The 25,553-nt window shown below is 39.9% G+C and overlaps 3 protein-coding genes across 4 annotated transcripts; 1 reads left to right on the forward strand and 2 right to left on the reverse strand.

Annotated features, from left to right (window-relative positions):
* Window positions 1–963: 963 nt before the first annotated feature.
* Window positions 964–14,555, reverse strand: LOC103712681 (16S rRNA processing protein RimM family). Of its 2 annotated transcripts, XM_008799265.4 has the most exons (10): window positions 14,323–14,555; window positions 14,061–14,230; window positions 13,792–13,926; window positions 12,463–12,573; window positions 11,792–12,043; window positions 9,641–9,840; window positions 8,300–8,597; window positions 6,879–6,992; window positions 5,049–5,237; window positions 964–1,438 (listed from the first exon to the last, which is right to left on the reverse strand). In XM_008799265.4, exons 1-10 carry the CDS (start codon window positions 14,486–14,488, stop codon window positions 1,094–1,096), a joined length of 1,980 nt encoding a protein of 659 aa, XP_008797487.1. In that variant the 5' UTR covers window positions 14,489–14,555; the 3' UTR covers window positions 964–1,093. The 2 variants fall into 2 exon arrangements, with proteins under 2 accessions (XP_008797487.1, XP_088561429.1); XM_088705303.1 differs by lacking the exons at window positions 13,792–13,926; window positions 14,061–14,230; window positions 14,323–14,555 and having other exon boundaries at window positions 12,510–12,575.
* A 3,381-nt stretch (window positions 14,556–17,936) lies between these two features.
* LOC103712720 (Tetratricopeptide repeat (TPR)-like superfamily protein) lies at window positions 17,937–23,657 on the reverse strand. Its single transcript, XM_008799325.6, has 2 exons — window positions 21,991–23,657; window positions 17,937–21,298 (listed from the first exon to the last, which is right to left on the reverse strand). Exons 1-2 carry the CDS (start codon window positions 23,518–23,520, stop codon window positions 20,492–20,494), a joined length of 2,337 nt encoding a protein of 778 aa, XP_008797547.4. The 5' UTR covers window positions 23,521–23,657; the 3' UTR covers window positions 17,937–20,491.
* SCPL50 (serine carboxypeptidase-like 50) lies at window positions 18,140–19,638 on the forward strand. Its single transcript, XM_008799264.6, has one exon. It carries the CDS (start codon window positions 18,140–18,142, stop codon window positions 19,481–19,483), a length of 1,344 nt encoding a protein of 447 aa, XP_008797486.4. The 3' UTR covers window positions 19,484–19,638.
* Window positions 23,658–25,553: the final 1,896 nt, after the last annotated feature.

Raw genomic sequence — 25,553 nt, forward strand, 5'->3', positions numbered from 1 at the left:
TCTCATCCCCATTATCATGGGCGCCGGAACCTATTAGGGATAAATTAATTCAAACAATGGCAATTAGTCTTAAGGGCTGTAGATGTCCCAATCATGAGGAGAATCTGGCATAAAATAACTTTGCAGTGCAGGAGCGCGGAGCAGACTCTATTATTGAGTAGCATGCTGAGAATCTAAGCAGCACCTATCTTGGCTTCGAAGGGTGTAACTGTTAAGAGAACTGATATCCAGAAAACGAACAAAAAAGAAAAAGGGTGTTAAGATACTGTGCTGCATCACATGGTCGTAGGATTGCATGAACCAGCAAACAAATCCACATCAGCAAAAACTTCATCGAACCAATAGTGAGGTTCATGATTGCTAATTTGCTATTATCCATCATAATTCGTAGCTGGAATGTGTTTAATTTGGCCCAGGGACTTGCTTGGATAAGCTGATGGACAAAATACAATATCATGTATCAGACAATATTTTCCTCTCCTGTGGTCAAAATATTGTCGCTCTCTTTCATGAGTAAAAAATTTACACTCTCCGGGAACTAACATCATGATGAAAGTAGCAATAGCTGTTACAGTTTGGGTCCCATTTTCAGATTTTCTTACTAGCTTTCTTGGATATAAAAATATATCAAAGCAACAAGTCAGCTACGTGAGCATAGGGCTTCGGGCTTCACTAAGCATTATCAATATGCTAAGCACCAAAGAAACAGAGAGCTCTTGACTCCTAATGAAAAGGGTTAAAGACATTTTTAATGACTCAGGATTTCCTTTACTCACCTCTCCTCGTTCTGATCCTCAAAACAACTCAAGCCAATAGCCAACAACTTGCGCAATAAACAGCTTATTGACATGCAATCATCAGCCTGCAGAAGTAACAGCTAACTGTCGCACCACAGCAACCAGGCTATAAGACCTAAAACTCTCTCCATTATGATTCAAATTAACTATTGAAGAGCCGAACCACTTTTCAACATTTTCATCTTATATAAAAACTTGTCTTTGAAAGATAATGCTAAATTATTTATACAGTCACACACATACAGCAGTTTTTTCCCCTCCATTTTTCAAATTGTCTGCTCAAAGAAAAAAGGGAGTTACTCCATCACTTGCATGATACATATATTGTCAAGAGGACAACCGTTCAAGGTGCTGTAGATTGAACAGTGAAGATGATATGAGTTGGGCTTGTCTGGATGGACCGTAGTCCACTCGTTGTCAACCTGCTCAACATGCAAATGTCGCTCTGGAACAGCACAGAACTGGAGTCTATCAAATTGTTTGCTGATGCTGTTTATAAACCTCATGGAAAAAATAAGGTCAAATTCATCATCTCCTTTGTTGCCCTCCATGAATTTGATACCGACATCTGCCCCATGGGAACTAACCAACCCCACAAACAGCGGATGCCCGATGGTAGATCCGTCATCCAAGCTGCAAACCTGTAAAAGTAGGATGTTAACAGCCAACATCATTGAGCTCTGAGAACCAGGCAGAAACTATAGAAAGTCAACTAGTTGTGTTTTTCACGTCAATATTTGCATGCGAAAGTTCTCCTTATGCCATCAAACTGTAATCACTATAATTTTCTCACTTTGATCAATTCTATAGCAAACTTAATCTACACTGCAGAAAAGGGTCTATTGAGCATAGAACCATGTGCTGAGTCTTTATGACCAGTCAAAGCAACAAAAAGCTTTATCGATCAAGTTATACAAGCTGAATCTGTCACATATTCAGGAAATAACTATGAGCAATAACAATGATGGTCTGTCTATTAAGAAGCAGAGTTTCCTTCTTGAGAATTACACTTCAAGAAATCATGATCTAGTTACCAAGAACAGAATACTTTATAGAGAGAAAAAAGGCTGGAAGAATGAGTTGACAGCAGCAGGTAATTGATGCAACATAGCACCATTTTCCAATTTCTGCAGCTGCTGCTCCTCTGAATCAAACTTTTCTTGCCATAATGCTCAGTTTCTATTATTATCGATAATACTGTCCGTATCCTAGATGTAAAAATACAGTAAAAATACAAGGCAGGTGATTCAGCCATACCTTCCAGTATGGCTACCTTGTTATAGCTTCACCCCAGTGACTAGCCCTACCTTCAGCATCCCCCTCCCTGCAGTTGAGATAATGACTTCAAGCATGGCTAGGTTCCATAGTGTGAAGGGCGGAGTGTACAAGGCCCGGGAACGAATTCACCGTTGTATGGCTGACCAGTGATTAATAGTGATTCTAGCTTAATGCAGGCAAGTTGCAGCCTGGAACCCAAACCGAGGATGGGTTTTTGGAGTTAGCTCACTCTGGCAAGATTGTGACCCTTTATCTAGGGCTGTTAATGAGCCGAGCTGCTCGGGCTCGGCTCGGGCTTGGCTCGGTAAAAGCCCGGCTCGGGCTTGGCTCGTTAGTCAAACGAGCCCGAGCCCGAGCCCAATATGAGGCTCGTTTACACCCGAGCCCGAGCCCGAGCTCGAGCCCGAGCAGCTCACGAGCCCAAACGAGCTCTAGTCTCCCACTGTAAAATTTTATTTCAGCACTATAATTCATAAAAATCTGACCATATAGAGAAAAATAGCCTATTATCAAGCCCGAGCCCGAGCTCGAGCTCGTTCTGGAGCTTGTAATTGAAACGAGCTTTACGAGCTCAAGCCCGAGCCTTTGCTTTGCCAAGCGAGCTCGAGCTCAATATAGAGCTCGTTACCGAGCCCGAGCTCGAGCCCGAGCCCGAGCCCGAGCTTCTGTGAAACGAGCCGAGCCGAGCTCTCCCAAGCTCGGGCTTGGCTCGGCTCGTTAACAGCCCTACCTTTATCCCAGCCATTGTAGCACGTCGCCCAGGGCATAAGGAGCATGAAGACTTAGCTGGTAATCTATATCTATAATTACAAAGTCACGCGTCCTGAAATTCATAAATCATTACTACTACTTGCTTAGGTATAACAACAAATTTATCTCAACATGACTTAATTGAGATAAATGGGGAAAGAGAAAAAGAGTGTGTGTTTGTGTTTCAAAAGGTCCTAAGCTCATGATCTATTAACATAAGTTGATGTTGACCAACTTTGTATGAAATCTGGGATTGAAGGGTATAAATTGGTTTCAAGTTACATAAATGATTTTCTCAAAATGTGTAAAACAGTGAATCTTCATGAAACAATTTATTTCATAATCATTTTTTTTTCATTGTATCAATTTGATTGTTTAAAAATTCTCTCTTATACTGGAATACATGTTTTGAGATTTCTTTGAAGATCCTCTTCACTCTGGCAGCAGCAATCAAGCAAGTTGACTTGTGCCTATACAATATGCATCAACGACTGAAAATTGGACTAGAATTTCAGAGCTAAAGCAGTAATGCTCTCAAAGTAAATCTACAACCTGGTAAGAACAATTTGCTGACTTTACTAATAAGGTTTCAGATGTAATCTTTCTCTCGATTTTTCAAAGATAAATCTGACTGGCAGTTCTGGAATTCGAGTTCAATTGTCACATTACAGGACATGTATATGATAAAATGTTCAAGATGACAATATCACAACAGTGCCAGTCGGCAGCTGTTGCTAGTTGATACCATAATCTGAAATGATAACGTGCATCCACTTCTGAAGTTTTTTTTTTTTTTTTTAAATTCAGATGTATCTATATGTTTGTCGTAGAAATGAGATAATGCAATAATGTAGAAAAATGAGGGAGTTCCAACGCCTGTCTTTTCACATAACCACACAAATATCAATTGAGTTTACTAGCAAGTTACCAGAAGCTGTCCTTCAGGGAATGACATATTAGCGAGCATGATTAGAATCCTTTTGTTCTCAGATCTAATATAATATCTTAAAAGGTGGATGAATCCTTGTTGAATCCATTCATTAGGGCTGCAAACAAACCAAGCTGTTAATCAACATCTTGGGGCTGGTTCAATAGAAGGCTACTTCAAGCTTGTGAACATTTCGGTTTTGTGAATATAGATAGAAGCTGGCACAGCATAATGAGAATCCCAGATCATTTGACAAACAAGCTGAGCTTGACATCCCTTGCGAAGCTCAACACAAGCTTGAAGATGCATTTCACATGATGAGTCAAGCCTGACCACCTTACTACTCACCTTGACTTGGATTATATGCAGAACCATTCATATCTTTCGATCAATCTTCAGGATTTTAAAGGATGCAATTTCCAAACTCGAGACTATACATCAGAAATTTTTGTTTCGTCTTATGTGGAAAGCAAAATGAGAAGCAAAACTATGCGGGGGAGGACCTAAAATAAAATAAATCTAATTAATTCCTCTCGGAATAACCATGGTGTCTGAATGTTGATAACATATAATATTGGAGAAGGTACACCAATAGAGGCTTCTTATTGAACTTCTCTTTTACCACATTTATAAGACTCTGATTTGGTTGAATAAAGATGATCTGGAAATCATTTACAATGTATAATTTGTGTTCTACTAACTAGGCTGGGAGGAAGATTTCCACTTCTATCAAACTCAATAGTGGTTTGACAACGGATAGGCCCTGTTTGAGAAAGATAAGAATATCCAAAAGTTACTTTTCCTTATTCGTTTTTTTAAGGTTTGTTTGCAGGTTATCAACTTGCACGGAATACATTTTGATAATACTAGTTTTCCTACTTGTGAACTTCTCCTGTTTTAAATATAGTGTGGCAAGGATCTTGAGTTGATAAGTAAATGAGTGGAGAATATTGATGAACTTATCAAACTAGGTTTGGGCAAGAAGCCCAGAAATTTGAAGGATGGTTGATGATACAACCCAGCTAGGAGGTAGGACATCATGTGTTGCTGGTAATATATTCGTCCACATTAGTTGATCTGTTTTCTGCAGTCAATTCCAAATCTAATATGTGACACCTCAATTTTCCTTATCGTCTCTCTCTCTCTCTCACACACACACACACACACACACACACTTCTACTAGTATTGTACATTTATTAAAAACAACATTTTACTGTGCTTGTTGATGAAAAAGTGAAAAAAGGCTCACAACTAACAATAATATTAAAAAACAGATCAGACTAGATTTTCTAACCTGGAGATACTCAATGCCCATTTCATTAAGATCATCAACAACTTTGTGTGAGGTAAGTAAACTGAAAAGTCCTCCAGATCCTGTTGGTGCTTGGAGTATCTCCCACGGAGACTTTAATAAGATTTTGTTTCTTTTCTGATCTGTGGAGGTGCTAATAATTGGTAGCTTCCTTTCTTCTAAGAACCAAACCTGTAAATGGGTACCGAGCAGTACATGAGAATTGAATACAATCCTAAATTATGATATGTCAGAAGTACAACTGTAGACAAGAATGATCCAAAGAGAATGTTACAAAGGACTCACATGCAATACTTCATTTAAATGGAATCACTTGTATCCTCTAAACGATATAAAGCTTACTATTTTTGTGATAAAACTGATTCAGGGCTTTGCCAATGAACTATGCCAGGAAAATGGGGCCTATAACATTAACTGGGAAAAGGGAAAATATGCAAACCATCTACTACGAGGATGGTGGAATATATTGCATGGAAGGAGAAAATAACAACCAACAAAATTGCTTTTTTGTTATAAAGTCTGTTTGGACTAATCATGACCATTCAATCGACTTGAAATGAAGTGACTAATCCACATGGCAGATCCAAATCAGAAAATCTGGATTAAAAAGCAAAGTTAAGACACAGATAAGAGAGCAATCCATCAAGTGAAATTACTATATGAAACTTTCCTTCTACAATTCAACCAACTCTAGCAGTTATAAACTTCTTATGGACCATTAATAATGCATAGACACATCTGGATATACACCATACTATAGCTAAAAACTCGGTCTCATATAAAGTGTAAAAGATCTTACTTACTAAATTGAAACTAAGCAATGTTACTTTACCGGCTTGTGCATCTTCCATGCCATTGCTTGCTAAGTCAGTACAGAATATGCATCGCACAAGGCTAGGTTAGCATAAGGACAAAATGCCATATTTTATTCCTTCATTTTGACAACAGAATACCTCATTCATTGAGCAATTTGTTGGATCACAATTGGCATTTCACTTTACCACCTATCATACATTATGAGGCTGTTCGGATGCTTTGCATCCACTGTTTGCCAATACCTTACCGTCCGCCAGGTAGTGAGAAGGAATGAAGGCAGGGAGAGAACCATTGATGAATGGCACACCAGCATTCTTCAATCCTCAGATTTCATTAATGATAAAATCCTCCTAAGAGGCGATTTATCTTATCTCTAAAATGTAGATATTAGATAAGCCCTACCTTTCCAAATCAAGCAGCCTCCTCTTTTCCCATCTCCACGGGCAACCTTGCCTCTCTCCCATCCCTCCCATTTTCAGTCGGATGTTAACTTATTCGTGGATGCTGAATAAAAAGCATCCAAACAGGCCTTAATTTCCGGTATATTATCATCTTCAACCCTCTAATTGCTCCTAGTTAGTTCTTCCATCTACTAAAAGTCGGAGAAAACTAAGCTTGTCATTTACCTAGCTATAAACCGTTTTTTATGATACAGTATGTAATAAGAAGGATATCAATGCTATGGTTGTACTCTAGATGTCTGCTATTCTGGTATCATGCTCTTACTTCTCCTCCATAAATGCTTCTATATTTTGCATGTGTTTTTCTCAGTCTCTTATTGACAATTTCTGAATTAAGAAAAGCTGGTTATTACCTACAATGAAATGAAGAAAAGCAATGCTGTGCAGACAGTCAAGATAAGTAAAATCTTAGTGATAAGAAAGCAAACACTAAATATGAAAGAGCAAACAAACTCCAGTATGATACTTTGCATAAAGCCATAAAACATCCACTGCAATGATTGATAATAATCCACCAAGGAACATGATGTCTTACCTTTCGACTAATTATACCAAAGTACCCATTATCTGATAAGCAATCTTTATACAATTGTATCTCATGATCTGGACAAACTATAACTAAAGGAATTGAGATAACCTGTTCTTCCACCTGTGTCGAAATGTAACTTTTCCAGTCAGAGAAAATTGCATCATCCATACACACATATAATATACATACATACATACATACATATATTAGGGATAACATCGTGGTTTGGATTTTAAATGTGAATGCAAGTCATAAAGTTAACAAAGATAAACAGATGCAAAGAATTTTATTAATAAAACGAACTCTAAGATAATGCAGAATGGTAAACATCCTTCCAGAGTAACTAACGACATATGATTCTCATAAGGAACAGTAGCAGAAGGAATTTTTCAACATAAAGAGAATCGGCACACCCAGTGAATTATTCTTTGATTGTCGAGAAAAGCTTTCATGAATCTAGCTGGTTCACAAATGCACATAATTTTAAGCACATGCTTGCCTTGATTTGAAAGTTAAAATTCTTGAAAATCAAATAGCTGGATCTTCCCCTAGTTTCATTTAGAAATGTATAGACCTTCAAATGACACAGGCATTTAAGTGAACAACTGCTTCAGATGGTTAAGCAGCCACTTTTGGCAGGGCTGATAGTAGATCAGTAAATTCGGAGTTGACTCTGAAGTCGTGAGGTTCGTTCAATAGGAAGCAGTTCTACTACATAATATTACTTTTCTTCTTTGCTGTCCTTATCTTCTTGACATATGTTTAGATGGTCTTTTATTCACAGTGAGTTTTTGTATTTAGGTTATGGGAAAGTTAGTGCATGCCCAATCTCCAAATCTATTCTTATTTAATTATCTTTTGGAACTTGGTGGTTGTATCCATTTTCTTGAAAAAGATTAAACACTTGCTTTTGGAAAGATGGAATTAGATGATGATAAATCTTGAAGAAAAATGACAAGTGCTATTGAAATAGTAATCTCAACAAAGCATCACAAGATAAATCTCTCCTTTTTAAGGCAGTTAAATTAGGTGATGACACCGCGTCTATATAGTCCTTGCTTTATTTTGCATTGTTCTCCTGAGTTGTGTAACTTATAACATTGTTCTTTCATATAATCCAATGCAAGCTGAATGCTCATGAATGCATGTACAAGTAGGTGAAATACACATATTTATCCAGAATGCTAATTGTACATTTATTAATATGCTCGAAAAGAAAAAAACAATGCAGGAGCATATTGTAATAAGCTAGAGATTGAAATAATAGAGCCAGGCATACTTTGGAAGAAGGAAAAACGACATGAAGATAAATGCAAATTTTCACCTAAAGAAAACTACAAGATCTGAATACATCAATGAATTTTTCAAGGGATTGGTTGCACCAACCAGCTTGAGGAAATTATAGTGAATGTACATATAGTGCTCACCTTCAAAACTCTTTTGCAATCAAGAAGTAATTCTTGAAACAGGTTGACCATAGGTTCTTGTCTTCCAACACAAACATCATCTGTCTCAAAACCCCTTTCAAGAGTGTCCTTGTTATTTACAACAAGAATGATAGCAGCTTTAGATTCCATAAGGAGTTTTAAACCCCGTTCGTGCAATTCATAATTCAAGTCATTCCTTCCTTTACTTTCATTTCTCATGAGGTATTTGTGAGATAATCTCATTGTGTTCTTCAGCAATACAGCCGAATTAGCATCAATAAATTCTGATAAGTTGTGTCTGGTCCATTATTTCAAAAAAGCAAGTTAGACCTCTAATTGTTTATGGATATCAGATTCAGGAAATAGAGAATTTCACATAAAATAAACATGCCCATACATTACAGATGCAATAGCAGTTTTTTTATTTTCATGATTCTTGATCTCTGAGCAGAATTGAAACTTTTGACATTAAGCGAATCCCAAATAAGTCTAATTACACATCTATAACAGCCAATATTGCATAAGGCCATAAACAATGATCTAATACATGTCAGGTGTTTGGAGACACAGGAAATGGAATTTGTCTGAAGCAGTGATTCCAAATTTGGATTTTCCTACAAGTTTTACCAGGCAGACAGGGAGAACAAAAAAATGTACTTGACACATTCACGATATATATTAATTGTTTGTTGGCCCACTCCAAGAGAGACAAACATGCCAATTCATGCAGAAAGAAAAAGCCTCTGGTCTTTGCAGCAAGCTGGAGATTGGATTGGTTTACACAAGAGACATGACACAAGAGGCAACATATGAAAAGCAAAAAAAATAAAAATAAAAAAATAACTTGCACTTGGTTTTTTAGAAAATATAAATTTACATTCTACAAATATCCAAAAAATCAAACCTAATATAAGACCTTCAATTCCATGGCTACTTATAGCAAGATGAAGAACGCTGTCAAAGCAGATATCAACTTGTGTGAATTTACTAATGATGCACAGATATGAAAGAAAGAAGCAAACCATGACCTGCAATTGAATGGTAGGACAACAAATAAAGGGCAAAGAAAAGCAAAAAGAAGCCAGTGAAAATGGAGAATGGGAAAGGTATTCAAGAGCTCAACTTTCACAATGAAATGATATATTGCAAGCATTTGGTTTCTACTAGGAGAGCAGGCATGCCTTTGTAGCATCTTATTGAGTGCAGCAGTTAAATTATCATGAAAGAGTATCAAGTGAGCTTCTACACAATTTAACATAAAAAATCCAACAGAAAAATAACATCTGAATTCATAATATGCAGGATGTGTAGAAGCTTAGACTGAAAGAGACATCTATCTACCTGTCATGAGGTATGCTGGAACTCTCCATAGCATGTTGAAGCAACTTGAAATCAATTTCTGCAATCTGCTTTGCAAGCCAACTCTTTTGGGCCTTATCTCCGAATCTTAATCCTTCCAGGAGATGTTTCTGGTCCATTTCACACAACTTCTTTTTACCTGCAATCAGACGTCGCTGTAACTTCTTTTTTTCTTTCCATTCCTGCAATAGTTCACCATAATGATTATACACCAAATGCTTAAATTATGCATGTCATCAATAGAATCACATATTCACATTCACATCATTAGATGAAAAACAAAGAAGGGGTTGGGGGGGGGGGGGGGGGGGGGGGAGGGAGAGTGCACTAAATACTAACCATTTTCCTTTGCACAAGCATCAAGATGAATACAATATTGATTAACATAAGCACATAAGAGTGAGCCTTGGTGCAATGGTAAGATTGTTTCATTGTGAGTTGGAGGTCACAGATTTGAAACTTGGAAATAGTCTGCGGTGCGCACATCTAACCCTCCTTAGACCTTGCAATGGTGGAAGCCTCATGCATAGGGCTGCCATTATTAACATGAGCATGTGCGCTCATGCAAACAAAATGCAAACAAAGCAAGGATGCTACCACTCGACCTTGAGACAATCTAGCATTCTAGTACCATAATAGGGCACTTTTTTGAATTTTCATTCAATTTTTTACTCTTAAATGAAATTTTAATAAAAATTTCTACATCCTTCCCCTCCCCCCCCCCCCCCCCCCCCCCCCCCACCACCCTCCCTCTATTTAGATTGAGGCACACCCATTAAAGAACATAGGAGAGAAGAGAGCATGACACTCCTTATCGCTCTCATTTTTTTTCGAAAAAAGTAACTCATTTAGATCACACTTTGTACCAATTGAACTGGCCTTTTTCCTGACCAGATTCAAGCGGGAGGCGTGGGATGTCCCGACTAATGAAGAAACTAGTGTCCCACACTCATCTAGCATGTCGTTCTCGATTTGGAACAGCTAGGTATCAGTACAGCAAGTACCTGAACCCCTATATGCACGAGATGTGCATACCAAGTTTTAAGCGACTATAAATGAAAGTAACTTGTAATAAAGAAAAGAAGAAACGACCAAAAAACACGAGAAAACCAGTAATTTGGCCACTTAAAACCGTCAAGAGTCCCAACATCGATTTAAAGATCAAAACACCTGATAAAGATGAGAGTTATATAATGATTCAAGCTGGTAAAATTATCACACATCTAAAATGCAAGAAAAGAAGTTGAGCATACAAACAACCGCAATCTCAAAAACTGTAGAGCATATCTAAGACATTGATATATCTATGGAAAAGTTGGTGTACAAACAAAAGTCAAATATCACTAGGATATTCCTAAGTCTGCCAGAAACTATAATTGCAATCTTATAAACAAAGCACTAATGCTTAATATTCAGATAACCAAATACATCTTAAGAACAGCCACCTCAAAGATTCTTCAAAATCTTTATGATAGATTGTGCAGGGCTATCGTAAAGGCATTAGTTCAAATGATTAAGTTGGGATAGATTCATCAATGCACGCAAAATTAACATTACATTTAATAGTATGCAAATTGTTCGATTAACCAGTTATCTGTTCATTTTACTGATAAAATTTCATGACAGATAGAGATCTTGACTAGTTTGACTAGATATTGTTTATGGATGATACCTCTCTGTTTTAATAAGTTTAAGTGAAAGATAAGCTTCATGTTTTAACAACACAATAATAGAAAGATATTTTAACAGACAGCTCTTACAATAAGCTACTAAGCTAGAACCAGCAAGTGCATCTTCAGTGAAAGAATAGCTTGCAGTCAGCTTGTAGAGGAACATATTTCTAGAATGAGGTCAATCAAAGACTCTTGCATCATTAGATGATAAAGTTTTTTTCCTACAAACTCTGTCAATAAGGTGTAAATGACAGAATTTGAGAACCTTAATTTCATAACAGGAAAAAGTTGACACAAAAAACATGCAGAGTAGGCAGAACTGTTTCTAAACATGCCGATAACCTTCTTATTCCATTTGGAGACTTCATTCAGGGTTACCACTCAAAACAGATAGTCTGGCAGGGTAAAGAAGTATATCTTTGATACAGATATTTCAAATGCAATAAGGAGCAGACCTAACCAGCTGGCGTCTTTCTTTTTTGGTTCTCACATCAGAACGTAAATTCAGCTCTAGGAGTCCCTTTGGAGGAGTGATCCACATTTCTCTCTTATCCATGTCAACATCGGGAACAATTGCTTCAACAAATGGAACCCATACATGTGAACAATGATAGCTTAAATCTGGCTTTGATGACTCAGGCATGACCTCCAGAAGATCATTAGCGCCATAGTTGAATACATTAATGACAGTTCCCACTAGTCTGCCCGTTTCCTGCAAGGAAGAGAAAGTACATTTATTGTCTAATTCAATGAGAAAGGCTGGCCAGCTTAGTTTAAAGAAAAGAACCAAAATAATGTAAAAGAAAATGAAATGAGCTCTGAAATTACTGAAGATCAAGCAAAGATGACAAGTCAATATAAATTCATAGACTAAGTGCAAATATGTTTGAAATGAACTCCATCAAAATTATAAAGAACATCATTTTTTGTGGTAAAAGTGTAAACTAAGTGGATATCTTCAGAAAATTATAGAGCTCATGTCAAAAGGTTGCAAGTGCAAACAGCTGTAGTGAGGAACACTGTTCCAAAAAAAAATCGCTGTATTTCCTTCAATTTAGTGGCTTGTAACTAGTAAATACAATAACATGATAACAACTACTAGATACAAGAAGACGATGAAGAAAGATGGACCTTAAGAACAACTTTCATGCCAACAAGATCATGAGTGTAGAACTCGCCTTCCTCCAATTCTGGCCTGTCTTCTTCCCTTACAAGCAAAGTTGAACCAACTATCTGCTTAGCCTGAGGTGAGAAAGATGTAGGTAGATAGTCAGGGTTATACTGAATAATTAATAATAATAATATACTAGATATTGACATAAGAATAACTGCATCCAAGTAAATAACATGACTGATAGAAAACCAAGTCCAACAAATTCTAATGATGTACAAAAGAACAAAGACCATATTCTTCTTTCATATATAAGCCAAGTTAATGATAGTTCAACAAAATATAATGCAATCTGGAACCTTGATATAATTAAATTATATTTTTTTTTAAAAGTTTTCTACATTTTTCTAAGCTTTCTAAACCAAAGCAATATAGAAATATCACAATATGATTTGAACTCCAACTATAATGACATGTTCAACCTTCAAACTAAGTTTTGGTTCCTTACTAACTAATATATGAAAAGGTTATCTTTTCAACAAGCAGCCACACGTCTCGAAGTATTCCCAGGTTATGACCTCAGAAAATCCTAAGATTCGAGATTATCTAAAATTGCAAATTTTATCACACGTAATACTCCTCTCATGAAAAACAATCCTCACGTTTAAAGAGAAAAAATTCAATATTTTCACATATCTCAAAACCTTAACAAATAAACCAAGCCAATTGCAGAGGGCCTAGGCCCTAGCAAAACCAACATTCCATCTCCAACAATTCTAACTTAGCTTAAAGAAGAATAGCCATCTCATTGGAGCAACAGTCGCCTAGCAAAACCAACATTCCATCTCCAATAATTCTAATTAACTTAGTTTAAAGCAGAACAGCCATCTCATTGGAGCAACAGTCCTCCTAGATGAAATGGGATGATATTCCAAGAAATCAACATCATGGGCAGCTATGGAGACCCTATAATGATGGTTGACTGGCAAAATTGCATGTTCATAAATTTTTTCTACCTAACATTTGCTTCCCAAAATATAAAGTCTCATCCTGGGATATCAAATATTTGCATTCAACTTCCTATGAGGGTAGGGTTTAAGAATCAACATTCATGAAATTTCACATATTTTATTTATGTTCAGGGCTTCCATGATTGTCATGTTAAAGCTGGTATGAGCGATTGAGGCATTCAACCATCACATAGTTCAATTACAATTCTTAAACTTTCAAAGCTCAACACCATGATCAAACACTTTTTTTTTCTTTTTTTAACTTTTTTGTTGCCTTACCCTACAGAAAAGAATGCTTGTAAATAGAAATCGGACAAATTAATGAGCAATTGGGCTTACCTTGTCCATTGTATCGATCCCGCTAAAACTTATAATCCAACACTTCTGCCCGGAGTGGCTTCTACCTCCTGTGAGCTCCACTTCCGAGATCATTTCTTTCCCCAAAATACGGGTTCTCAGCCATCTTCTTCCCGGCTTCAGGAGCAAAATACAAAACAAGAAACAGAAGGAAGGAAAATATTATGACATCTAAGCAAAAAATCAAGAAAGAAAGAAGAAGCCATATTTCTCATAAAAAATATCGTCTTTTTCCACTTTTGCTTTAATACCTTAAAGAATCTAAGTTCGGGAAAATCCGTGCTTGAGACTACCCGGAGCTCCCCTCTGATCCCATGAGTGGTACTTATGTACCCGACCTCCACGAATTTCGACCCTTCCACTTCTTCTTCTTCTTCATCTTCCCTTGATCCAGTAGCCGCTGCAGGAACGACCGGTGCACCTAAAGAAGAACAAGAAGACAGTAAAGAGGAACCGACAAGAATTACAAGAGTTTGAACCCATTAGAAAGCGAAGAAACAGAAAGGACGCTACCTGAGCTGAAGACCGGGAGAGAAACGGGACGAAAGCGATGAGGGGAGGAATCGAAGGGCGTCCTCGTGGGCAAGCGGGAGGAGAAGGAGATCCAGAGAGGGGTCCGATGGAGGGGAAGAAGGGAGAGGGGAGGGGAGGGGGGAGAGAGGAGGGCGGGGCGAGGCATTGGAAGCTGGAAGGGAAGACGCGGAGGGTAGAAAGAGAGAGAGGATGGCGAGTTGGGCTCTCGGTCTCGGGTAGGGGTTTCTTGGAGGGAATGGGAGATGGGGTAAGGGCTATTTCGATGTTCTACAAGATATGAAGGGTAGAACTGTCCACACAGGTCATGTTCCGCGCGAGAAAGGAGGGTGGTTCTATATACACCCCCCCTATTGCTCAGGACACCCCCCAAAAATTAAAAAAAAATTAAATACTCTCTACACCCCCCATTTGCTAAGGACACCCCTAAAAAATTAAAAATTCCTAAATTACCCCCCACCCTCCCCACCCCCTCACCTAAATTGCTCTCTACACCCCCCAAACCCCCCCCACCCCGCTCTTCCCCTCCAAAACACCTCGCCAACGCCCAAAATCCCCCCGTTCCCCCTTCTCCCTCTCGTCGCCGGCATTCTTCCGATCTCCGACCACCTCGCCGGCTTCTCCCGGAACCACCTCGCCGGCTTCTCCCGAAATTTTTTTTTTTCACGGTACGTGCTCCGTTCGGCACTGGATCGCCGAACAAAAGGCTTCTGTTCGGCTGAACAGTACCGGACAGAAGCCTTCTGTTCGGCACTGTGCAGCCGAACAGATCTGTTCGGTTGAGGGTTGCCGAACAGAAGGCTTCTGTTCGGCACTGTTCAGCCGAACAGAAGCCTTTTGTTCGGCGATCCAGTGCCGAACGGAGCACGAACCGTGAAAAAAAAAAATTTTCGAAACAAGGTGGAACACGTACCTTTGCGGCCGATTCTTCGTCCCAAATCACTAGTTGCTTGTCCATGCTTCGAATGGGGCTTAAATCTCCTTCAAAGATCGCCTAAACGATGTAAATGGATCGAGGGGTTTAAGGGGGGTTTGAGGGGTGTTTTTTTTTTTTTCTTTTCAAAACGAAACGGAGGAGGAGGAAGGGGGGTGTATGAGAAAATTTCAAGGGCAATATGGTAATTACACTAAAGGTTAGTTTGGGTATTTTTTTTTAGTTTTTGGGGGGTGTCCTTAGCAATAGGGGGGGTGTAGATAGAACTTCCCGAGAAAGGACGATGCTAATACTCTACGCCGGTCCAAAAATCTACCGTTACTCGTGTCATTGCGCCGCTAGCATTATAGCTATGTTGCCAAAATCAATTAGCTAAGGTAAAATTTTTTTGCTTCCATATTTTTTTAAATATTAAACTCAATGGTAGCTTTGTAGAACTGGGCCTTACTTCCAACCAAATGGTTCACCGGATGCTCTCTGCTCGGACACGTGGTCTGGAAGAGCTTATCGGGTGGGGAGGGTATGAGTAAAAATGTAAAACCGGCCGGCATGCTCAATACACTGTCATTTCTGTCTGCATTGAATATTCTCCTGACAGGGTAGGGGCCCAGTGGGGACTGCTACTTGGGGGTAGGCTTGTCCCTTCCTCCCCCTTCCTCTTTTCCTAAGCAAAAAAAATAAAATAAAATAAAATAATATATGTATATAAATATTCTTCTAAAATTGATATTTTTATGTATATTTTTATAAAATACTTGTTTTGCATGTATACTTTTTTTTTCTTTTTTTCTTGCATATATGCCCATTCCATCTAATGCCGAAGAAATTAACGATTTAAAATTTAAAATGACCGAAATATTCTTAATAAGTAAATGTGCAAAAAAATATAATTGAGAAATATATATATGTAAATAATACTTTGTGAGGGTATGCACGCAAAAAATTCTAAGATAAATTATAACCTACACTGCATGCGCATGCCACCAATCATTCCTATGAGCCTTGTTCATAAGATAGATCACTATTGAAATGAGTGGTTATGATTGGTGACGTGCAATATGAAGTCTCTAAAAAAAATAATTTTAAGATATAATAGATGTGATTTATATTTTTTATTAGCACAAAATTAACTTATAAGATAAAAATAATATTAATTACTTTTTAATATTTGTTCTACGCTTAAATAAACGAAATATGTTGGTGCGGTGGGTTTATGGATGTGAATGTGTGGGAAGGACCTGGTTGGCACCTGGCGGAATTCAAATTCACGGTCTTACATGAGCAATCTACAAACATAGATGACGTTACATCGTACATGCTCCCTTACCGAAGTTTTCATGAGATAACATTTTTGCCCTTTCATTATGACCTTTCAACGTATGCTCATTGGGGCTCGTTTGATTCATGGAAAAATAAAAAAAAAAAGTAAAAAAATACCTCTACTTTGAGTGGAGTTTTCAAAAAAGAAAGGGACGAAAAAATTATACTCCCGTATAAATATGATTTCTTTGTTTCATGAAAAAGCCTTTTTCATGAGAAACATGGAAAAGTTACTTTTCCATGATCCAAAAATTAAAATATTTTTATTTTTTAAAAAAAAGCCCTTCACGAATTTTTATTTGATCCAAAGCATTAAAAACCTAATTTTTATTAAGGATATAGGAATTATATATAACTTTTTCAGAAAAATGGATGGTCAACCAAACATAAGCACTTTGAAAATCTGTCACTTTTCCATGGTTAACAAAACATGACAAAAGTACTTTCTCAGATATTCCCTTATCAGAAATCTGCTTCTCAGAAATCATGTTCTTATAAGGAAAAATGCTTTCCGCGAACCAAACGAGCCCTAGAAAATATAAAAATATCTAACTGATAGTTGTCAGCTTGTGAGATCTCAACAATTTGCAAAATATTGATATATATATCTAATACAAAATTTTAGATATTTATCCATATAATCTCATAACATGAAAATACTTTGATAAACATGGGACCGTATATCATGTTTCTTCCTCTTATCCATCTCATGAACACATCAATCAACCAAGTGTTAGCTGGGACATGATTCCAGTTTTTCTTTACTAGTTTATGGCCAAGTTACATCAAAACCTCACCTCCCTTTTGAGCTTTGTTGTAAAACCCTCGTCTTTTAGAATTAGCCTCCACTCTTCTCCCTTTTCTCTCAAATTAAAATCCTAAACGTGACAAATCATTGTGCTGTGGGATTTTGAAATGAATCATAGAATGGTGGGCGAGTGCCATGCCTTAAGATGCAAAGGATTAGGATGTTTCAGGATTGAAGGAAGAAAGGATAGAAGGCACATGATTTTTGGTAGGAAGGAGAAAAGCGGAAGCAAGCAGCTGAAGGGTTCTGAATGACTCGGACAGAGGATATGGAAGGCAACATGGAGAAGGAAAGCAAGGAGAATTAATATCAATTAGGAATGACTTGCAACCTGTTTGCTATTATATGTAACCTGTTTCCATTCAGGACTTGTTGCCGTCAACCATTTATAATGGATGGGCTTTCAAAGGAATCCATCTGATACTAGAAATGCTTTAATATAAACCTCTATCAATCATGGGCCAGTCTTCTCAAAGTTCAAATGCACAAAGTTCATGGGCTCTTACGGAAACTGAAGCGGGAAAGAGATGGATCTGGACCCAATAACGATTACTGATTATGCTTTTATAATTTCATAGAAAACATGATATACAAGATAAGTACTAGTAAAAATCATAAATATTATATTAGGTACCATCAAAACCAGAGAGAAGTCTGCCTCGGCCTTCCATCGCTCTATCAAACAACATTCCCCACTATTAAACATCACCCCACAAAAACAGATCACAATTTATCCCATGGTGATGGAGTCAACTCTCTTCTTCCTCCTCCCCTTCTTAGCCTTCCTCCTCCTCCTCCCCGCCGCTCCAACCTCTCTCTTCCCCAAAGAAGCTCTCCCCACCAAATCTGGCTACCTTCCCATCAACGCCACCACCTCCAATTCGTCCGCCGCCCTCTTCTATGCCTACTACGAAGCCCAGCATCCCCTCACCCCCATCTCCCGCACCCCACTCCTCGTCTGGCTCCAGGGCGGCCCCGGCTGCTCCTCCATGCTCGGCAACCTATTCGAGCTCGGCCCCTGGCTCGTCGCCACCGACGAGCCCACCCTCCGCTCCAATCCCGCTGCCTGGAACCGCCGCTTCGGCCTCCTCTTCATCGACAGCCCCCTCGGCACCGGCTTCAGCACTGCCGCCAACCCCGACGACATCCCCCGGGACCAGACCACCGTGGCCAGACACCTCTGGGGCGCCCTCCAGTCTTTCCTCTCTTCCAATTCCTCTTTCAAGACCCGCCCACTCTACCTCACCGGCGAGAGCTACGCCGGGAAGTACATCCCGGCCGCCGGGTACTACATCCTGCAGCAGAACTCCCAGCTGCCGAGGCCCCGCGGGATTAATTTAAAGGGTGTTGCGATTGGGAACGGGCTGACGCACCCGGTGGCGCAGGTGGCGACGCATGCGGCGAGCGCGTACTTCACCGGGCTGATCAACGAGAGGCAGAGAGGGTACCTTGAGGAGCTTCAGAGCATCGCGATGAAATTGACACTGGAGGAAAAGTGGTCCGAGGCATCGGATGCGAGAGGGCGGGTCTTGCAACGGCTGCAGAACATGACGGGGCTGGCAACTCTGTATGACCTGTCAAAGAAAAAGCCTTACGAATCCGACATGGTTGGGGTTCTACTGAACAAGGATGAGGTGAAGGAGGCACTGGGTGTCGCCAAAGGGGTGGTTTGGGAAGAATGCGGCGACACCGTGGGAAGTGTTCTGCATGAAGACGTGATGAAGAGCGTGAAGTTCATGGCGGAGGAGCTGGTGAGGAAGAGCAGGGTGCTGCTGTACCAGGGGATATATGATTTGAGAGATGGGGTGGTATCGACGGAGGCTTGGATGAGGGAGATGGAGTGGGAGGGCCTGGAGGACTTCCTGCGGGCGGAGAGGAAGGTCTGGAAGGTGAATGGGGAGCTGGCCGGGTATGTGCAGAGGTGGGGGAGCTTGAGCCATGTCGTCGTCTCCGGGGCCGGGCATCTCGTCCCTGCTGACCAGGGCCAGAGCTCTCAGGCGATGATTGAGGATTGGGTACTGGAGAAGGGGTTGTTTAGTGAACCTGGTAAGGAAGCTCCAGTTCTCAGGAGAGCTCACTGAATGAAATATTGGAGGTCTCAGGTAAGCTTATTGCAATAAGATGTCTTCTTGATATCAGGCACTGCTGTACATCATACTCCTCCTGAAGCATCATTAGCAGTTGCTGCAATTTGTAGCCAAACCAGTTAAGCAGAATTATCATCCCTTCACTGTGATGTTCATTGGCATTTGAATTAAGCTGTGTCGGTCGATGAATAGTTCTTACATCACTGATTTCCAAATTTAATGACTTTCGAGCTTACTCAAACTAGCTGTTCCAGCATCCATGTTTAACAAATAATCCCCAGAGAAATGCCAACCCTCATTATCCAGGAGCTTGCTTGCTTTCTGCAACCTGTTGGAGAATTCCATATTTGTTTGATCTCTCAGGTGGTAGCTAGCCTCTCTAAGCTGCTCCGTCTACCAATTCTTAAAACCAAGCATTTCAGTCAAAATTTGCAGTGCTCTGTGTATGGGCATAAGGCAAAGGATGGGACGACTGATATCTTCATTATACCCCAGAAACTCTGGAATCACAAGACCTGTTTCTTCACATAATCATAGAACATATCCAACAAGCTTTATCCCAATTATCCTGGCTCGGCTTCATGGATCTTTCTTCATCATTTGTGATGATAATGCGCCATCGCTGGCTGGCTTTACCATATCTTTTCTCACTTCATTTCTGAGCGGGCTTCTTCCCTCATCATTGACTCTAAAGCAGATATGGTGTTTTCACAAAGCTAGCACAAGATGCCATTTCAACAGAGACCAATTGTATCTCAATTCAGGTTTCTCTTATGAGTTCAATCTTATCCTAAATTTCAACCAATCACAAGAAGACATATCCTTGTAACGTCGGATCCAGAATTTGTATAATCCAAATTTCTTCCTTCTGAAATTTGCATGGTATAGGGCAACTATTGCGTGTAAAATTAATGTAAATAAATCTTAGGGTTCTTCCAGTGAACATTAAATTATGATGTTGCAGAGCAACTTTGACAATCCTAAAGTCAAATCTGTTTACTCTCACCAGTAATCCCCACATGAGCACGACCCACCACTAAAATGGTGGAAACGATTGGAATCTCGCAAAATTACCAACCTATTCTCAATAGCAGATATATGCTTGAAAGCATTGTGGCAGTCCTCACATACTCTGAGGTTCTTGATCACTCGAATGGGCCTCCCCGGGGGAACATTTAAAATTCCAAATGCAACAGCAAGCTTCTCACTGTGATATTTAAGCATGTGTTCTTTCTCCTCCTCTTCCACATCATGCAAAACCATCTCTGTAGCAGATACATAACCTGCTTTCTTCATCTTCACATCCAATTCCTCTAGAAAACTATATATCTTCTCCTTATCAGGGTGCACTGAGTCCCCAACTGAAAATGTATGAACCTTGTTCTTCACCTCAATCCAACTGAACCCAGGAACTTTCCTTACACCTCTTTCCTGCATCATCACCCTCATTTTATCTACATCAGTCCATTTACCTGACGATGCATATAAATTTGAAAGAAGAACATACATTCCAGCATTATCAGGCTCCATCTCAAATATCCTTTCAGCTGCCCTCTCACCTAATTTAGTGTTCCGATGAATCCTGCTTGCACCTAATAAAGCACCCCACATAGATGCATCTGGCTCGAATGGCATCTCTCTAATAAGAGCTTCAGCATCTGCCAAGCGTCCTGCTCGGCCGAGAAGATCTATCATGCAAGTATAGTGTTCTGGTTTTGCGGTTATCCCGAAATCTCGATGCAGAGAATAAAAGTAAGCAATGCCTTTATCCACCAATCCTGCATGGCTACATGCTGACAGGACTCCAACCTGAGAAAAGTGAGATGAGGAAATGAATATAACAGCATGAGATAAGAAATACCAACTTGCGTTATCTACTAGCAATCCAATGTTCGTTTTTGCATGCTTTATATGACGCAGGTCACATCTCTATCAGATTAGTATCCTCTACAGAGTTTGAGATCACTGGAGCTAAGAAGGAAATACAGTATCTTCACTATCATCTTCTAAGCCCCATATTTAGGAAGCATGCTTCATTGATGATAAAAATACTAGTCAAACTAAGGAAGCATATTTATCGGCAAGAACAGATTAAAAGACAAGTCCAAATAATACTCTGAGACACTATATCAGCAAAATGACTACAAATAGTTAAACACTAATTAAAAGCAAGTGCATTTTCATGCGCTCACTATTAGTGTCATAGTGCAAACTAAGTGCTGCCTTAGTGGTCACACCCTGCTGCCTAACACAAAGGTTCTGGGTTCGAATCTGCAATAGTGTATCCCCAAGAATTTAGACCTGGGTAATACATAGTATTGGGTTGATCTCCCACCCTTTCTCTCAAAAATATTATTATCTTATTTAGAGACTATTATCCAGATGATTCTGCGGTATGGAACTACTCAATTATTTATGGAACTACTTAGATATGATATATAATAGATGCAGTATATAGCAAAGTTTTGTCAGCACTTTATTTAGGTTCAAGGAATGGTTACCATGGTAATGTCATCTGGCTTTGTGTTTGTTGCTCTCATCATATCAAATATCTCCAATGCCTCCTTCCCGAACCCATGCCTAGCATAACCAGCAATCATGGTGTTCCACGAGACGACATCCCTCTCTGCCATCTCATTAAACGCCTTGTATGCCTCATCTATGCTCCCGCACTTACAATACATTGCGAGGAGCGCATTCCCAACAAAGCAACCCATCCCGTAACCTGCCTTCACAAGCCTCCCATGCACCTGCGTTCCACACTCCAACATTGCAATGTCAGCGCATGTGCTCAACACACAAGTGAATGACGACCGATTCATCCTCTCCCTGCTCCTACCCATCCCTACGAAGAGCCGCAACGCCTCCTCGCTGAACCCACCCTGGGAGCACCCAGCAATCATGGCAGCCCACGAGACGGAATCCCTCTGGGGCATCATATCAAACATCTCACGAGCCCGTTCGATCATCCCGGCCTGTGCATACCCCGTGATCATTGTGTTCCAGGAGTTGACATTCCTGCATGGCATTGAGTTGAAAAGCTCCTCCGCCTCATCCATCCTCCGACACTGCACATATGCCGCAATCATTGCATTCCATGAGACCGAGTTCCTCTCCGGCATCTTATCGAACATCTTCCTCGCCTCGTCCAGCATCCCATTTTGGGCGTACCCGGAAACCATCGCCGTCCAAGTGAATACGTCCTTATAAGGAGACCCATCAAAAAGCCTCTTCGCCTCAGCCATATCCCCGCTCTGGGCATACCCCGATATCATGGTATTCCACGACACCACATCCCTCTGAGGCATCCGGTCGAAGAGCTGCCGGGCCTCGGCCATCCTCTTCCTCTGGGCATAGCCAGCAATCATGGCATTCCAGGAGACAGTCTCCCAGTGGGGATTCGAGTCGAACAGCTGCCGCGCGGCTTCGAGGCGGCCATTCCCGACATAGGCAGCGAGAAGGCCGTTCCAGGAGATGGCATTCCTGTTCGGGGTGCGGTCGAACATGTCTTGTGCCAGCTCGACGAGACCGCTGCCGGCGTAGGCGGAGATCATGGTGTTCCAGGAGACAGTGTCTTTTTCGGGCATTTCATCGAACAGGCGGCGGGCGGATGCGAGGTCGCGGTTGCAAACGTGACCGTGGATCATAGTGTTCCAGGAGACGGCATCGCGACGGGGCATGGCAGCGAAAACGCGGAGGGCGACGGGGAAGCGGCCGTTGGCGATGTAGCCCGAGATCATGGTGTTCCAGGAGACGGTGGAGCGGCGGGGCATCCGGTCGAAGAGGTCGGCAGCGGCGTCGCAGCGGCCGTGGCGCATATGGTCGGTGATGGCCTTGTTCCATCGCAGGATCTCGGCGTCGGAGGTGGCCGAATTCTTTCTCCTCTTGTTCTTCTTCGTGTTATTGTTACCGAGATTATCATTATTATTAACAGCGTTAGAAGAGGATGGGACGGCAGGGTGGTGGGTTGAGGTGGTCTCGGCGACGGCGGTGTGGAAGAGTCGGCGGACGTCCTTGTAAACGTGGCGCATCGTTAATTTGTTGATCTGTGGCGCTCCTCGGTCTCAGGAACATTTTTAAGCCATTTCAAGATGGTCATTGGACATGTAACGGATCAACCGTCCTTGCGACGAATGCCGTGCAGAATGTTGGCAAAAGTCGGGCTTCGTATTTGTGTCATTATCGTTTTTAATTAATATTAGAAAGATTGGAATCATTGTTGGAAAGCCATCATGGTTCGTTGGAGAGGAGAGAGGAAGCCGGGCTCCTTGATGCAAAAGTCCATTCTTCACTTGCAGACTTTTGGGTAGCGGTTTGGTAACCCAAATAGGATCATCAAGATAATCTTAGATCACTTAAAATTATGGTATTTGGCATGCTTTGTTCTAGTGATTAACGATTTTCAAATATTAACGAATAATTTATTTAGTATTATATGAAAATCCAAGATCACTCACCATATAATACCAAAATTATTTCTTATATATTCCAAATAATTGATTTATTAATCATATAAAATATATTATAATAAAATATAATAATGATTAATCATTAATTTATTCTATAAAAATATATTTATTAGTTCTATAAATTATTAATTCTATAAGATATACTAGTTACTATCGTAGAATTAATATTTTTATTGATACTTACTAATAATTATTTTGATTAGGAAAATAAGATCAATAAAACTAAGATATTAAATACTTTTATTCTATAAATATAAAGTACAATAATATTTATACTATACTTTAAAATTACCATTGAATAATAATATAATAATAATATATTATAATATTAATATAATATTAATATAATATTAATATAATATTAATTATTGATATAATATATTAACGATATATTGATGAACCAATTATTCTCGACTTTTAGCCCAAAATCACTGTCCTAGAGTGATCTTAGATTTCGAATCTCAAGGACGAACATCCTATTATTGGGTTGAGCGATGATTTGAAGGATGGGGGTGATCTAGGATCACTACCATATAGGATCATCATAGTGCAACCAAATGTTATGATTTCATCACCTCTATCTACTTTACCCTTATCACACCTTCACTCACGTCACCTTTGATCTTGGGATGATCACGGCCAAACCAAACACCCCCTTGGTGTTTCTCTTCTGAATCTTATCCTTCATCAAGGTCATATGGATTTTGGGAGTTATCTACAAATTTCATTAGAGAGACATCAAAATGGAGAGGGCTCGGTTGCTTTAACAAATATTTTTAATGATTTGTTGAGATGAATTTTCAATCAGATGAATCTGGATCCTCTTAAGAACGAAATTGAAACGGAGACATTCAATTCTGTGATCGCAGAGTACATACGGTCGTAATTGCACAAGACACATATTGTACGGGATAGCACACCACATCGTGGTATAGAGCTACAGTAAAAAGCCGTGTTGCGTCATACACGCACAGTCCTATGTTTTTTTTTTTAAAGACCAAATGGTTTGCACATTCCTGGATATATCCAGAAAAAGTTAAAAAACGGCAAATCAAGAAGTGCTTTAGGCAACTCCTTTTTTCCAACTCACAGCCCTCTAAGTAATTGGCCACATACGAGGCCACCCAATCTGCGGTCCCATTAGCTTCTCTGTAAATAGGCTCGGCTTGAAAAGCAACATCACTATTAACCATAGTCTGAATGTTCTGAAGCAGGGGGTGGCACCCACCCACACCATCGGTGCCCCTGGATCTAGTTGATTACTACGGCCCAGTCACTTTGAGCATGACTTCTCTGACCCACAGTCTTATGTTACATATGGGTCTTTCGGAACGCAAAGCAGACTCATATTTTACTTTTTGAGGGTAATGCACAATAGTTTTATTTTGTGTACTGTTAATCAGTATTCGGCACATGCAGTACATGTGCTTTATTCAAAAGCATTAGAAGATAGAAGGAACAGGAACACTTCAGGTGACGGCTCCAAGGCCACAATCACGAAAAAACGAAAGAAAAGGAAGTTTTTCCATTAGCCATGAAGGCATTTCAAGCATCGACAATCCCAAGGATCTCAAAGATGATAACAAGGCTTGCAG

This window comes from Phoenix dactylifera, chromosome 1 (assembly GCF_051530095.1).
Source record: "Phoenix dactylifera cultivar Ajwa chromosome 1, Ajwa_hap1_PhDact_Kaust_v1.1, whole genome shotgun sequence".
NCBI classification, from domain to species: Eukaryota; Viridiplantae; Streptophyta; class Magnoliopsida; order Arecales; family Arecaceae; genus Phoenix; species Phoenix dactylifera.